Source organism: Lepus europaeus, chromosome 4 (genome assembly GCF_033115175.1).
Source record: "Lepus europaeus isolate LE1 chromosome 4, mLepTim1.pri, whole genome shotgun sequence".
NCBI classification, from domain to species: domain Eukaryota; kingdom Metazoa; phylum Chordata; class Mammalia; order Lagomorpha; family Leporidae; genus Lepus; species Lepus europaeus.
The window spans coordinates 164,797,631-164,811,215 of record NC_084830.1 but is presented as its reverse complement, the minus strand read 5'-3'; the positions used below and the strand labels follow the sequence as shown (position 1 = coordinate 164,811,215).

General features: G+C 50.2%; 1 protein-coding gene across 1 annotated transcript; it reads right to left on the bottom strand.

Moving 5' to 3' along the window:
• Window positions 1-654: 654 nt before the first annotated feature.
• LOC133758832 (olfactory receptor 6F1-like) lies at window positions 655-10,026 on the bottom strand. Its single transcript, XM_062189968.1, has 2 exons — window positions 9,853-10,026; window positions 655-1,593 (listed from the first exon to the last, which is right to left on the bottom strand). Exons 1-2 carry the CDS (start codon window positions 10,024-10,026, stop codon window positions 655-657), a joined length of 1,113 nt encoding a protein of 370 aa, XP_062045952.1.
• Between the last annotated feature and the right edge of the window lie 3,559 nt (window positions 10,027-13,585).

Here is a 13,585-nt window from a genome sequence, read left to right as displayed (position 1 = left end):
CTAACTATTGTATCCCAAGGTTATTTCTTCTCTGAAACTAATTCTGTGGGACAGCACCTTGAACACGGTTCATCCCGGGACTTCTATAGCTTTACTCAAACCCTTTCAGTCCGGCTGAAACAGACATGGCGTCTTGCAAGGTAGCAGCTTCCCCTGCCATCTGCATCTATCACCGTACCTCACCCAAGAACATAGCATGAGGGAATAATGGCACTCTCACTTCCATTATGACTTCATGCATTTACCTGTCCTAGTTCTTACACCCCAGATTTACAAGGTGACACAAAAATCTTACAAAGAACTTGGAGTTTTAGTAATGCATGGTTCACACCGAGTACATGTCCCTAATGTTATAAACAAAACTCAAGCGAAAACCCAACTCAATGTACGACTATTTTGCTTTGACAAGCTAGTTTGCTTACATCAAAAACTCTGTTCCCCTCCTGCATGAGAAAGGAGAGCTCCTGCACACAGTGTTTCCCTTGATAGGTCTGATTTATCTTTCAGGTGTTTCCCCTTTGTTTTCTCCCCCCTGGAACCGAAGAAGCATCCTTGTCACTCTGTGGTGCACTTGGAGCCATGATCAGAACACCTGCCTGCTGCAGGAATGGAGAGTCCTGCAGTCTGGGGACCGGCACACAGCACACCTCCCCGTCACACCGTGGGGAGTTTACCTCCTTTCCACTTTCTCAGCAGACTCTCCCTCACCTCCTTGTTCCGGAGCGTGTAGATGAAGGGGTTGAGAACGGGGGTCACCACGGTGTTCAGGATGTGGATGGCCTTGCTCAGGTCCAGGGCATCCTTGATGGAGGTTCGCACATGCAGGAAGATGGTGGACCCGTACCACAAGAGTACCACAGTGAGGTGCGAAGAACACGTGGAGAAGGCCTTGCTCCGGCCACTGGCCGAGGGGATCCTGAGGATGGTGCTGATGATGTAGACGTAGGAGACCAGGGTGATGAGGCATGAACTTAGGATGACCACACAGGCGATCACAAAGGCCACGATCTCCACAGCTTGCGTGCTGGTGCAGGCCAGGGCGATCCAGGGTGCAATGTCACAGAAGAAGTGGTTGATGGCATGGGGGCCGCAAAAGGACAAGCTGCTAACGAGGGCAGTGGGTGCCACAATGGCCAGGAAGCCACAGGCCCAGGAGCCCAGGGCCAGCCTCAAGGAGAGCAGGCTGCTCATGATAGCCCCGTAGTGTAGCGGGTAGCAGACGGCCAGGTAGCGGTCGTACGCCATGACAGCCAGGAGGAAGTACTCTGTGCAGCCTAAGGAGAAGACCAGGTACATCTGCAGGAGGCAGCTGGGGAACCCTATGTCCTGGCTCCTCCCCAACAGCACGGCCAGGGCTTTGGGCACCACGGCGGTGGTATACCAGATCTCCAGGAAAGAGAGGTTACTCAGAAAGAAGTACATGGGAGTGTGTAGCTGGGGGGCGGTACCCACCAGCACCAGGATGGCCACATTCCCACCCACTGTGAGGACATACATCATGAGGAACAATGAGAAGAGGGACAGCTGGAGGGCCTGGGGCCCTGGGAAGCCCAGCAAGACAAAGTCCTGGGCTAATGTCTTGTTGTAAGAGACCTTTCCCCCAACAGGTTCCTATGCTACCCTATCAGCAGCTTCAAAAGTGATAGTTTAATTTATCTTCAAAAAGAAATCTATGTTCAAAGTAGTTTTGAAACTCCACTACTAGAAATGATTCTATCTTAACCTTCATAAGCTATGTGAAACAAACTTACTACTTGCTAAGGAAGATTGAAAACTCGTTGGTAGGACACCATCTTTCTGAATAAAACCAAGAGCGACCCTTGCAGAGCCTGGGGAAACCTGGGAGTCGGGGGCTGACGTAAGAGAGGCTGCGGCTGGCCCTCTGGCCGTGCCTGGAGGACCCTGACCTCCCAGCGGTGCCCTGAGCCAGCGCCTGGTTGCTTATCTGCAGCCTCAGACCAGGGACCATGCGAGAGTCAAGTGTGCAGGGTGGGGACTTCTCTTTCTCTGTTCTGTTTTCTTCCATCTACACAGGTCTCGCCGTGGGCCTCTCGGGAGGGAGGTGATCACGCAGCCACACGAGACGTGGAGGCTCTGCCCGGCCCCTGCACAGATGTCCACAGGTTGTTCTGGCCTCCAGTTTCCCCCACTGGCTCTAAGTGCTGTGAGCAGAATGGGGGACTGTTGGCATTGGGGGGGTTACAATCTCATTTAGAATATATTTTATGAGATGTGTGCTCTGATGCTGTTACTAGTCAGGGAAATTACCAGCCTCAGAGGAAGTCGTGTAGATGCCAATTGTGGTGCAAACAGATGTGCACCTGGCCGTCCCGGAGAGGAGCACACAGCCCTTCCAGCATTTCAGTGGAATCAATACTTCTCACTTGAAGAAAAACTCAGTATCAAATGAAGCATCTCTAGGGGTCTACACCATGGCTCACTTGGTTAATCCTCCGCCTGCGGCGCCAGCATCCCATATGGGCGCCAGGTTCTAGTCCCGGTTGCTCCTCTTCCAGTCCAGCTCTCTGCTGTGGCCCAGGAAGGCAGTGGAGGATGGCCCAAGGGATTGGGCCCCTGTACCCACATGGGAGACCAGGAAGAAGCACCTGGCTCCTGGCTTCAGATGGGTGCATCGCCGGCCGTAGCGGCCATTTGGGGAGTGAACCAACGGAAGGAAGACCTTTCTCTCTGTCTTTCTCTGTCACTGTCTATAACTACCTGCCAAATAAAAAAAAAATTTTTAAAAAGCGTCTCTAAATGGGAGGATGAGTTACCCTGTGTCTGGTCCACGTTTGCAACCTTGGCAGTCTCAACAGTCTGGAAGGGGAGTTCTCTGGAGTGGTCTTAAGTTTATGAAATCTCAGGTTTGCTAAGTTCTTCACCACGCAGCCTTCTGGGGTTCATTGCTGTAAATTTCCTTACCATAATTCTTCTCCTGTCCTGTTCTCCCATGCAGGCTATACCTTCGGAATTAGTTATCTTTTACTATGAGTTCATTGGGGTTCAGTTGGGAGAAGGGATCAATGGGAGTGTTCATACACCTTCAACTGGAAACTGCCCCTTGTGTGGTCATTACTGTCTGACTCATCTGTCTCTTTGGCCAAAGTGACTGTCCAGGAGAGAACACCTGTGACGTATTCGGCTTATGTGGTCGGAGCTCCAGCCCATGGTCAACCTCCGTAAGTTTTCTCCAGATGATTTTATTTTAACTTGGGCCCGGGAAGTGCAGGCACATGGAGAAGGGACTCGTTCCGTGTGGTATTAGCAGCAAATCTCCCAGCAGGGGTGCTGTGCCCTGAGTTGTTTGGTTCTAATGGGAGTCCAACTTTTTCTGTTCAGTTCTCATTATCTGTCTTAATCCATTTATTCTCCATATAAGCAGCTGGCTTAGATTTGAAATAAGATTAGATCCTACCCAGAGGAAAACAGAACATGGCAACAGAGCGAATTGCTGTCATTTTATGTCAAGGAAATAAATTGCATATTTCGATGCTAGGTGGCACACTCTAATGAATTCCTGGCGAGATCACTCTTTGTTTCCTGAGGAAACAAATTGTAAGCATCCCTTTCAGATATCTGCTTTCTACCACAAGAAGTGCATCTTCCAGATAGAAACCCAACATCCATCCATTGCAATGGACGGTGGATTGGTTCTCCGTTCACTTGGAAAACGAGAGAACCTAGTGGATCATTCTTCTGGATGTTTAGACTAATGTTTACTAACTCCCGAGTGCCTCATTTAACTCCAAGGGTCCAGGAGCTGGCCATGTTTTCATTACACTGCTCAGTCCACAGGGGGCGCTGTTAACCACACTAGGAAAGTGATCATTGCCACTGTCATGAAGACGAAGCTCTTGATGCTAACTCCTGGTGAAGCCCCACCGTCACTGCTCCTCCCAGCCCAGCCTCCTTCCACTGCTTCCTTCCCCACGCTCCTTGAAGGCAGAGGAGGACGATAGAAATACGTCCACTGAGGCGCAGCGGGTCAGGCCGCCGGCATCCCACATGGGCGCTGGCTTAAGTCCTAGCTCTGATCCAGCTCCCGGGAAAGCAGCAGAAGATGGCCCAGGAGCTTGTGCTCCCTCCACCCATGTGGCAGACCAGGATGGAGCTCATTCGGAATCTCTATTTCTCTCTAACTGTGCCTTTCCAATAAATAAATATAAACCTTAAAAAAAAAATGGAGAGGGCAGTCTACGGCCCGGGGCAGCTGCTGCTGTGACTCCAGGTGTATTCTCGTCACTGCACCTGTGTGTGTGCAGACATCTCGCTTGTTATTTTTCTCAAATGTTTGCAGATCACAATACATTGTGCACCTCCGACTTCACTTAATATCACAGTAAGAGACTCCACACTTAGACAAGTGCTGCCCCAGAGCTGGGTCTGCCGTTCTACATGATCAAGTCCACGGAAGAGGTCATGGTACTTTGTGGGTTTTGTTGTTATGTGAGTGGGTGGGTGGGTTGGTGGGAGAGAGAGAGAGGGGTGGGTTGGTGGGAGAGAGAGAGAGACAGAGAGAGAGAGAGAGGATGCACACACACACACATCTGGAAGCTGCCTTCTGTCCAGCCGGAGGACTACCTGGCTGTGTCGGCCTCCTCTGGGGTCTTCAGCAGTGCTGTCTACAGTGTGCTGACCCACACACTCGCAGCAGGCGGCGAGCTGTCTGCTGGATTCATGACTCGCCTGTCCCTGGTGAGCACTGCAGTGTCGTTAACTCCTGTGTTGGGGATTCTGCATCCCCCACTGGCTGGAAATGCCGTATTTCTCTTATAGCGAATCCCCAGGGTCTATGTTTGGATTCTTCATTTGCACTGCCATCAACCTTCCCATTATGTGATTATTCTGGGTTATTTTGATTATTTTGGTTATTCTTATTCATATTATTATTTTGGTTATTCTGATTATTATTTGGATTATTTTTTCCCAAATGAAGAAGCTTGTCTTCTCCTACCCCTTTCACTAAAAATACATCAATTGTCTGATTCTCTCTCTTTCTCTCTCTCTGTCTCTCCATCACTTGTATTGTGCTTACCAGAGTCTAAGTCTTTACAGATGTCAACTCATTTTCGTAAAGGCTCCCTAGGCACATTGTATTATCATCCCCACTTACCAATGACAACACGGGGTTCCAGAAAGGCCAAGTATGTCAGTCGTGACATGCTGGTCTACGAGCTTGTGGCTTTCAGTCTTCGTAACCAAGGACAGGTGTGTCTCTCTGCTCGGTGAGGTTTTCTCTTGTATGCTTCGGTTGGCTTCCTAGTTTTGTTCCTGTGGATCCCACACCGTCTGAAGTTCTTTCCTCAGCTGTACCTCGGGCTTTCGCCACTCGTCGTGTCCCGTGATGGACTCCTGCTCTCACCACGGGAGGCCAGGGCAGTGGTTTCCAGTTTGCATGGTGCCCCCTCTGAGAGCTGGACTCACGTCCTGAGGTTTCTAGGAATAACGGCTTTCTTCTCCTCCACTAAACGGTTCGCCTGTCCTGTCCATCGCCTCCTGGCATCTGCCTGTGCCCTGTGTGGGTGTCCTCACTGCAGATCTCAGCTGGCGTGGAGAGCGCTCGGTCAAGAAGGAACCTCAGACGTCGGAAGGGCTTCCCTCTACCGTCTGCTAGCCATGGCGTGCTTGTGGTCAGTTTGTTTTGGGATTGCAACTCCAAGACCAGGTTTAATCGCTGGGACATGAGAGGTGCTTATCAGATTTGTACTGTCCACAGAAGTCAGCTGGAGGTTGGACGGACACACAGCACCTGGGGACGCGTGCCCTGTTCTCTCAATCCTCCTGATTATTTTTCTCACTGAGCTGCTTTTTCGCTACCACACGTTCTACCCTTGAAGCTTGTTTTGTTTCCATATGTTCACGCCTTTCCTGTTGTCCGTAACCTGCACTCTGTCTTCCATAGTCTATGGCTACGGTCCCACCCTACTTATGGACGCCCAGTCTCCACCATTCTCCCGATGCTTGCTTTTCTCTCTGAGGCCATCCTCCCCTTCCCCCACACACTGGCTCATTCCCACCACTGTGTCTGCCCTGTGGGTTCCCTTGAGGGCTTCCCCAAGTTCTTCCACCTTGCTCTGTGTCCACCCAAGTCCTGCTGACTCATCATGTTGTGAGCTCAAGGTTCATCTCCATCAGAAACATTCCCAGATCTCCCAGTCTTTGTTCCCATGCGTTTTTCTTTTTTTAAAAAAAGATTTATTTATTTATTTATTTGAGTTACACAGAGAGAGGAGACACAGAGAGACAGAGACAGAGGCAGAGAAAGAGAGAGGGAGAGGTCTTCCATCCGCTGGTTCACTCCCCAATTGGCTGCAACAGCCAACGCTGCGCCGATCCAAAGCCAGGAGCTAGGAGCTTCTTCCCGGCCTCCCATGTTGGTGCAGGAGCTCATGGCCTTGGGCCATCCTCTACTGCTTTCCCAGGACATAGCAGAGAGTTGGATCAGAAGAGGAGCAACCAGGTCTCAAACCAGTGCCCATATGGGATGCTAGCACTTCAGGCCATGGCTTTAACCCACTGCGCCACAGCACCAGCCTCATCGTGCATTTTTCAAAACACATCTTTAGGGTACCACTGGGTACCTTAGTAACACTTTTTTTAAGTTTTTTTTTTTTAATCTATTCATTTGTTACAGAAAGAGAGGAGAAGAGATGGAGAAAGATCCTCCATCGCCTGGTTCACTCCCCAAATGGCCTCCATGGCCAGGGCAGGGCCAGGCTGAAGCCAGGAGCCAGGAGCTTCTTCTGGGGCTCCTATGTGGGTGCAGGGGCCTGAGCACTGGGCCGTCTTTCACTGCTGTCCCAGGCGATTAGCAGGGAGCTGGATTCAAAGTGGAGCAGCCTGGATTTGCGCCGGCGCCCATACGGGTGCCAGCGTTGCAGGCTGCGGTTTAGTCCGCCGAGCCACAGGCCGGCCCCAGCACTGTTTTGTTCATCGCGACATCCGAGGTAAACTGTGACCTTCATGAGGGCAGCATCTCGGGCTGTCCAGGAGCCACTCGGGCACCTTCACAATGCTTGGGGTGGAGGAGGCTGGGCTGCCAACTGGTGGCTACCAAACGCCTGTGAACTTGACTTTGTCTGTGGGCTGAAAGCTGCTCTTTAACAACGGAGCATGGACGCCCTAGGCTGTGCCTGCTTCCTTCTGTTTGTCCCAGCGTCCCTCCTGTGCTGTGAGGAGGCTGGCTGTGCACACTGGTGTCACCTGGCTGGCACGACAGGCAAGTTCGTGATATTGCCGTGACAGCAATAGATGCAGTGACAGCCAGACGAGCATAAAATGCAGCGATTTCTGTCTCCAGCTGGAAGCTGGGTTGGGGCCGGGGTGCTTGGATGTCAGCACAGCAGAATTCTGCTTCCATAAATAAGCAACCTGGAGGGCCCACTTGTCCTGTCCCAAGGGAGATGGAGGATTTCTCATGTTGATCCTTGAGTGAAGACGGGATTCTTCAGTTAGGAAGAGACAGGAGTGGCTGCAGCAGTTAAGTCTCCACCTGAAGTGCCTACCTGCCATGTGCGAGTGCCTTGTTTCATCCTGGCTGCTCTGCTTCTGATCCTGCGTCCTGCTAATGCACCCTGGGAAGCAGCAGATGACGGCTCAATACTCAGGTCCCTGCCACCCACGTGGGAGACCCAGATGGAGTTCCGGGCTCCTGGCTTTGGCCTCATCCAGCCCTGGCTGTTGTAGCATTGGAGAGTGAGTCAGCAGATGGAAGATCTCTCCTCTGTTCTGTCTCTGTCTGCCTTACAAATAACATTAAAATTAATTGATTACTTCAAAAACAAACTTTTAAACAAAGAAAATAGATATTTATTGGGTTGGCAATAGCAACATGTGCCATGTATAATCATTTTTAAAGTGAGAGCAATGAAAGTGGACACGGGTTTCAGTAGGATAACTTAGAGACTGTCAGAACGGGACTGGGTTATCTGTATAGAACAGCAACAACACGGTGTGTTGATTCGTTCACACATTCGGTGAGTGTGCTTAAGAATGGACCCTGCGAGGCGGGTTGCTGCACCTTTGTCCGTTTCTGGAAGGAAAGCTCCTCCTCCTTCATATAAAAATCAAATCTACCAAGAGTCTTTATGAACGAACAAAACTGTAGCAAATAAATAAAAATCAAAATATACGAATTAATACATATCTGAGTCACTGCGGGCGAACTTCCCTAAGAGGAAAACTAGAGAGCATCCCACTGTGGTTGTGCACTTCCTATTACTGAGGAGGAGATACTCAGAACATACGGACTAGAGAGACTGACCTTTCCAGTGTGTAAGGTAATCTCATTTCATTAAAACTGTCATGTGCACATGTAAAACCTGTGAGACAGCGCAAAACAGACTGCTAAACACGATACCATTGAGCTGGTTGGGTTACGGGAAATTTTAATTTTCTTATGCTTTTATTCATGACATTTCATCATGAATAAAGCATAACAAGATGACATACAAAATACATGTCAAGTCCACTTCAGGAGAGAAACAAGTCTCAGAACTAGACGGTCAACTAGTTGAGACCAGAATAACCGTGTGGAATGGTATTCTTGCCATGTTGATTAGTTATGGCGAGATCTGGGCGTCTTCGAGTGACAAACACAGCATGTGCCGTGTGCAGCCTTTCAGTCAGCACGGGCTGTAGGTGTCATGGTGACGCCGTGAGACTGTACCTCCTGGTGGCAAGGTCTCATCTTAGCCTATGTTAAGTCCAAGTGTGTCCCACGAGGTCCATACCCAAAATCCACTGAGGACACACTTCTCAGAGCATGGCCTTGTTCTTAAGTGCCTCGGCTGTAGTAGGTGGTAATGAAGATGGGTGACATTCATGAGTTAGAAAGGAGAGAGGAGTTCCTGTGTTCCAGGGAACACAGGGGTGAATGTAGATAACAATGATGCGCTGCATTTTTTACGGAAATGCAAGAAAGGATTTGTAATATCTTCACTGTGAAGAAAAGGTAAATGTTAGCGGCAGTAGATGGGTTTGCTCTGATTTGACCATCACACGATGTATCCACGCATCAGGACATCACATGGTACCCCAAAACATGTGCAAGTTGTCCCCACTCTGTGCCTTGCCTTTTCTGTGTCTTAATAGTGATTTGATTCACAGAAGTTGGGTATTTTTTAAAGATATATTTATTTATTTGAAAGGCAGAGTTACAGACAGGGAGAGCCAGAGGCAGAGAAAAAGAGAGGGGGTGGCGATCTTTCATCCACTGGTTCAAGGCTGGGCCACGCCGAAGCCAGGAGCTTCTTCCAGGTCTCCCACGTGGGTGCAGGGGCCCAAGGACTTGGGACACCTTCCACTGCTTTCCCAGGAGCATTAGTAGGGAGCTGGATTGGAAATGGAACAGCCAGGACTCGAAGCTGCACCCAGTGGAATGCCAACGCTGTAGGTAGTGGCTTCACCCGGTAAGGATAGCACCAGCCCCAGAAGTCATCTATTTTGAATAGAGTTCAGTGCATCCATGTTTTCCTTGTTTTTAGGACCAGTTTAAGAAATATCTGCTTATTTCACAGACATAAGATACCCTCCTGAGGTTGTCTCTGATTGCCTTGTTTTGTTACTGTTAAACGCAGAACCCGTCAGAAATGGCTCTCGGGGGCTGTGAGGCGGGGACCAAGGCAGCTCCGTGTCTACGCGGACTGCAGTGGATGAAGCATGTTCGTTGAGAGGACTGCCTGTCCTCCATGCCTCCGAGTGAGGCTGTCCCTCTGCACTGCTGGTGTGTGAGAGCTGTGGGGATGCCGGCGCTGCTCTCCCTCCAAAGGGGCTGCAGGCTTCCACAGAGAGAGATGGGAGGTGTGGGCAGCCGACATCCACTGGGGCGTGCTCAGTGATCGGATCACTCACTGCCATGCGACTGTCGTCTTCGTACGCTGAGGTGACCGACACGCTCAGATCCTCTGTCCCTTTAATTGTAAGATCGTGCTGTTCTCCTGTGCTCAGAACTTTGCTGTAGGAAGATGGATGCTGTGAGTCTGGGGCCGTCTGGCACAAAGCTGGCTTCCAGGATACTGCTGCCATGGTTTGCTCCAAAGGGAGAAGCTCCACAGGAAAGATGGGCGTACACGTAGAGACCAAGCTGGAATAAACACTTACATAGTCCCCTCTACATGGACTTCTAGAATGTTCCAAAATTACCTTGTGTGTAGTTTCTAACTAGACTAGTACCTGAAGACAAATCCTATTTGAAGAAAAGTCCGAGATTAACATGGGCCGGGACTGAGAGGTGACCTGGTCCGTGGACGCTAACAACAGCTTCCACTGAGTGTGAGGCAGTTTAGGGTCTCATGGATCCCTAGCTGATTCCGCACATCAGGTTTGCTCTGGAAAAGTGACCGCGCTTCCTGCGTCCATGGCTGGGCTCTGGCCGATAGGTTATTGTGGTAAGGAAGCAGGAACCTGTGTGAATTCTGTGTAACCGTGTGACGGCCGTTCGTATCCAATACAACTCAAATTGAGCTGCCATCCTGGATTTGGGGACTGGGACAGATGATTCCACTGGCAATACTGTAGGCATACTATAAAGGAGGCCATTTTCGTCGTTTGGGTTTGTGGTATGAACTTGCACGGAGGCGTAAAGCCCTGATTTGGAATTTGCGTTTTTGGCCTTTTGTATGAACACAAGTGCCAGCGCCAACCTGCAGTGTGCGACGGCTCGCTGTGGTGTGCAGGGCCTGCTGGCTTGGCACGGAGCGCCCCTGTCAGACAGCATGCCCTGGCCGGCGTCTCCACTCCCTTCTTCCCGGCCCGGCGGCTCTTGCTCAGCCCCCGTTCTCGGCTGAGCCCCGGGATGGCTCCCCGGTGCCATCAACAGGACCGCTGCTTTCTGACCACAGCATCCTCGGGAATTCGGCAGGAATGCCATCGGAAGGTCCGAAAGTGTGTCCTGGGACCCCAGGCTCAGTTCCACTGCGATCTGCCGTCATGGAGATTTTACGTTATGTGTGAATACATGATATATGAAGGTACTTCAGAAACTTACTGGGAAATGGAATTAAAAGAGAAGTTATTTGGTGTAAAAAGTCAAATCCATGCATGGTTTTTTCATCATATCTTTTTTCCATGAAGTTTTTGAACACCCTTTGTATGTTAAGTTCAAACCCAATTAATTTTAAGACTAAATAGCCAATAGGAACATTGAAAGTAACATTCATTTAAATTACTGAAATGTCCAAATTTTCTAGGGCTGTGGATTGCAGATAATTTATTCATCTGGTCGAGGAAAGCCCATGTAGAGACAACAAACCGAAGCAAAGGTGCTGTCCCCGGGAGGTGAGGAGCTCCCAGGGTGAACCCAGGACACGTGGCCATGAAACAAAGCAGAAAGGTGGACAAAGACAAAGAGATTTGCTTTAAATAGAACTCGTGGAAATTCAGAATGTAGAGTACAACTAGAGAAGGATATGACGGCGGAAGAGATGACGGCGGAAGCGAAATATGTTTGCACAACCATTGTCCTGTAAAGCCTCAGAGTCTGCAGAGGTGGCTTCCAGGAAAGGTGATGAGAGGCTCTTTGGGTCTGGGGCTTGCCTCGGGCGTGGGAGCACATTCCAGGCGGGGTGCGTGGCACCCGGGGAAAGGCGTGGGGTGAAGGGGAAGGTGTGAATGTTTAGGAAGGGACAGGGAGAAAATATCTCAGCAGGAAGGGTGGCCAAAAGGCAACAGGGAGAAATGAAGAGCAAACTTAGAAGGCTTTGCCCAGTTTTGTGGATGAGCACACGCTGTGGTTTTACTGTAGTGTACAGTCGGAGGGAGTGCTGGCCGTCTCCAGAGTGGTCTACTGTGACCACTGGTCAGCTGTGATGCAATCAGCTCTAGGCTGCCTGCCATGACCATTGTCCACTGTGATGGTGATCATCTCTGTAGCTGTCTGCCACGACCATCGTCCACTGTGATGCAATCAGCCCCACAGCTGTCTACTGTGACCGTTGGTCGACTGTGATGCAATCAGCTCCAGGCTGCCTGCCATGACCATTGTCCACCGTGATGGCAGTCATCTCTGTAGCTGTCTGTCACGACCATCGTCCACTGTGATGGTGATCATCTCTGTAGCTGTCTGCCACGACCATTGTCCACTGTGATGGTGATTATCTCTGTGGCTGTCTGCCACGACCATCGTCCACTGTGATGGCAACCATCTCTGTAGCTGTCTGCCACGACCACTGTCCACTGTGATGGCAACCATCTCTGTAGCTGTCTGCCATGACCACTGTCCACTGTGATGGCAACCATCTCTGTAGCTGTCTGCTACGACCACTGTCCACTGTGATGGCAACCATCTCTGTAGCTGTCTGCCATGACCATTGTCCACTGAAATGTGATCATCCCCACGGCTGTCCACCGTGACCATATATTTTAGCTGTGGTATAGAACACTAAGGTAGTGATAGCCAAGCATCCCCACACCTCGTCTTCCAGATCTGTGGGCAGGCAGAGATCTGTGCTGTCAGTGTATCAAGCCACACGCCCCATTCACTGCTCTAAAATGAGATGAGATACTGAAACTATAAAACATACTTTGTGGCCAAATTCTAATGAAAATGGAGAATTGCTCATAAAATTATAGATATGTAAATATTAAATAAAACCACAGCAGAAAGCTTCCTAAGGAAGCTAATTATAAAGTTTTTCTTTTTTAGGTTTATTTATTTATTTATTTGAAAGAGTTACAGAGAGAGAAGGAGAGACAGAGAGAGATATTCCATCTTCTGGTTCACTCCCAAGATGGCTACAATGGCCCCAGGCTGGACCAGGCCGAAGCCAGGAGCCAGGAGCTTCATCTAGGTCTCACGTGGTTGGCAGAGGCCCAAACTCTTGGGCCATCTGCTGCTTTTCCAAGGCCATTGGCAGAGCGGGATGGGAAGTAGAGCAGCCCAGACACAAACCAGCCCCCATATGGGATGCCAGCATCATGGGTGGCAGCTCCGCGGGCTATGCCCCAGCAGCCCCTGTAGTTTCCCATAGTAAGCTGGACTGAAGAGAGCTTGATCTGACAGTTTTCAATTCCAGAACACAGGCAAACCATGGGGCAGAGGGCAGAGGAAGTGGAGATAAAACCCGGCACTGGGACAGATAACAAGAGATACGACTTACCCGTGGGTGGTAACAATGAACTCACCTCAGTTGAAATGGGGACAACACGGGAGCGGCAAGATGGCGGAATAGGAAGGGAGCACATTGATAGTTCAGCAAGACACACAGGTTAATAAAAGTGGAGATACTGCAGGGTCAAGGAAGAGTAGGGGAAGAAACAGCAGCGGAAACTCTTCCGGAACTAGTGATTCACAGTGGACCTGCGTGGAGAGCGTGGGAGCCCAAGTTCGGGACACCAGCGGCAGACTCAACGCACCAGCGCTGGAACGCGAGGTGAGCCGAACCTCCATAGCCCGAGATACCAGCAGGCAAGCAGAAAGAGGAGACTAGAGGGAACGAGGCTTGAAACTCTGTGGGGAAAAGTTCACCAGGCTAACTAGAAGAGAGAGAGGAAAAAAAAAAAAAAGTGACCGATACGGACACGAGTTTCTCTCCGCTCACCCCTCCAAGGCGACCAAGACAAAGAGCAGGCGCCATTTTGGACATAC

What these genes read in the sequence shown, in the direction of transcription:
- LOC133758832 (XM_062189968.1), bottom strand. Translation starts at nt 10,026, where the DNA reads ATGGCAGCAGTATCCTGGAAGCCAGCTTTGTGCCAGACGGCCCCAGAC. An exon ending in AAGACGACAGTCGCATGGCA is followed by an intron (nt 1,594 to 9,852) that starts GTGAGTGATCCG and finishes GTTGGGGGAAAG; the next exon opens with GTCTCTTACAACAAGACATT.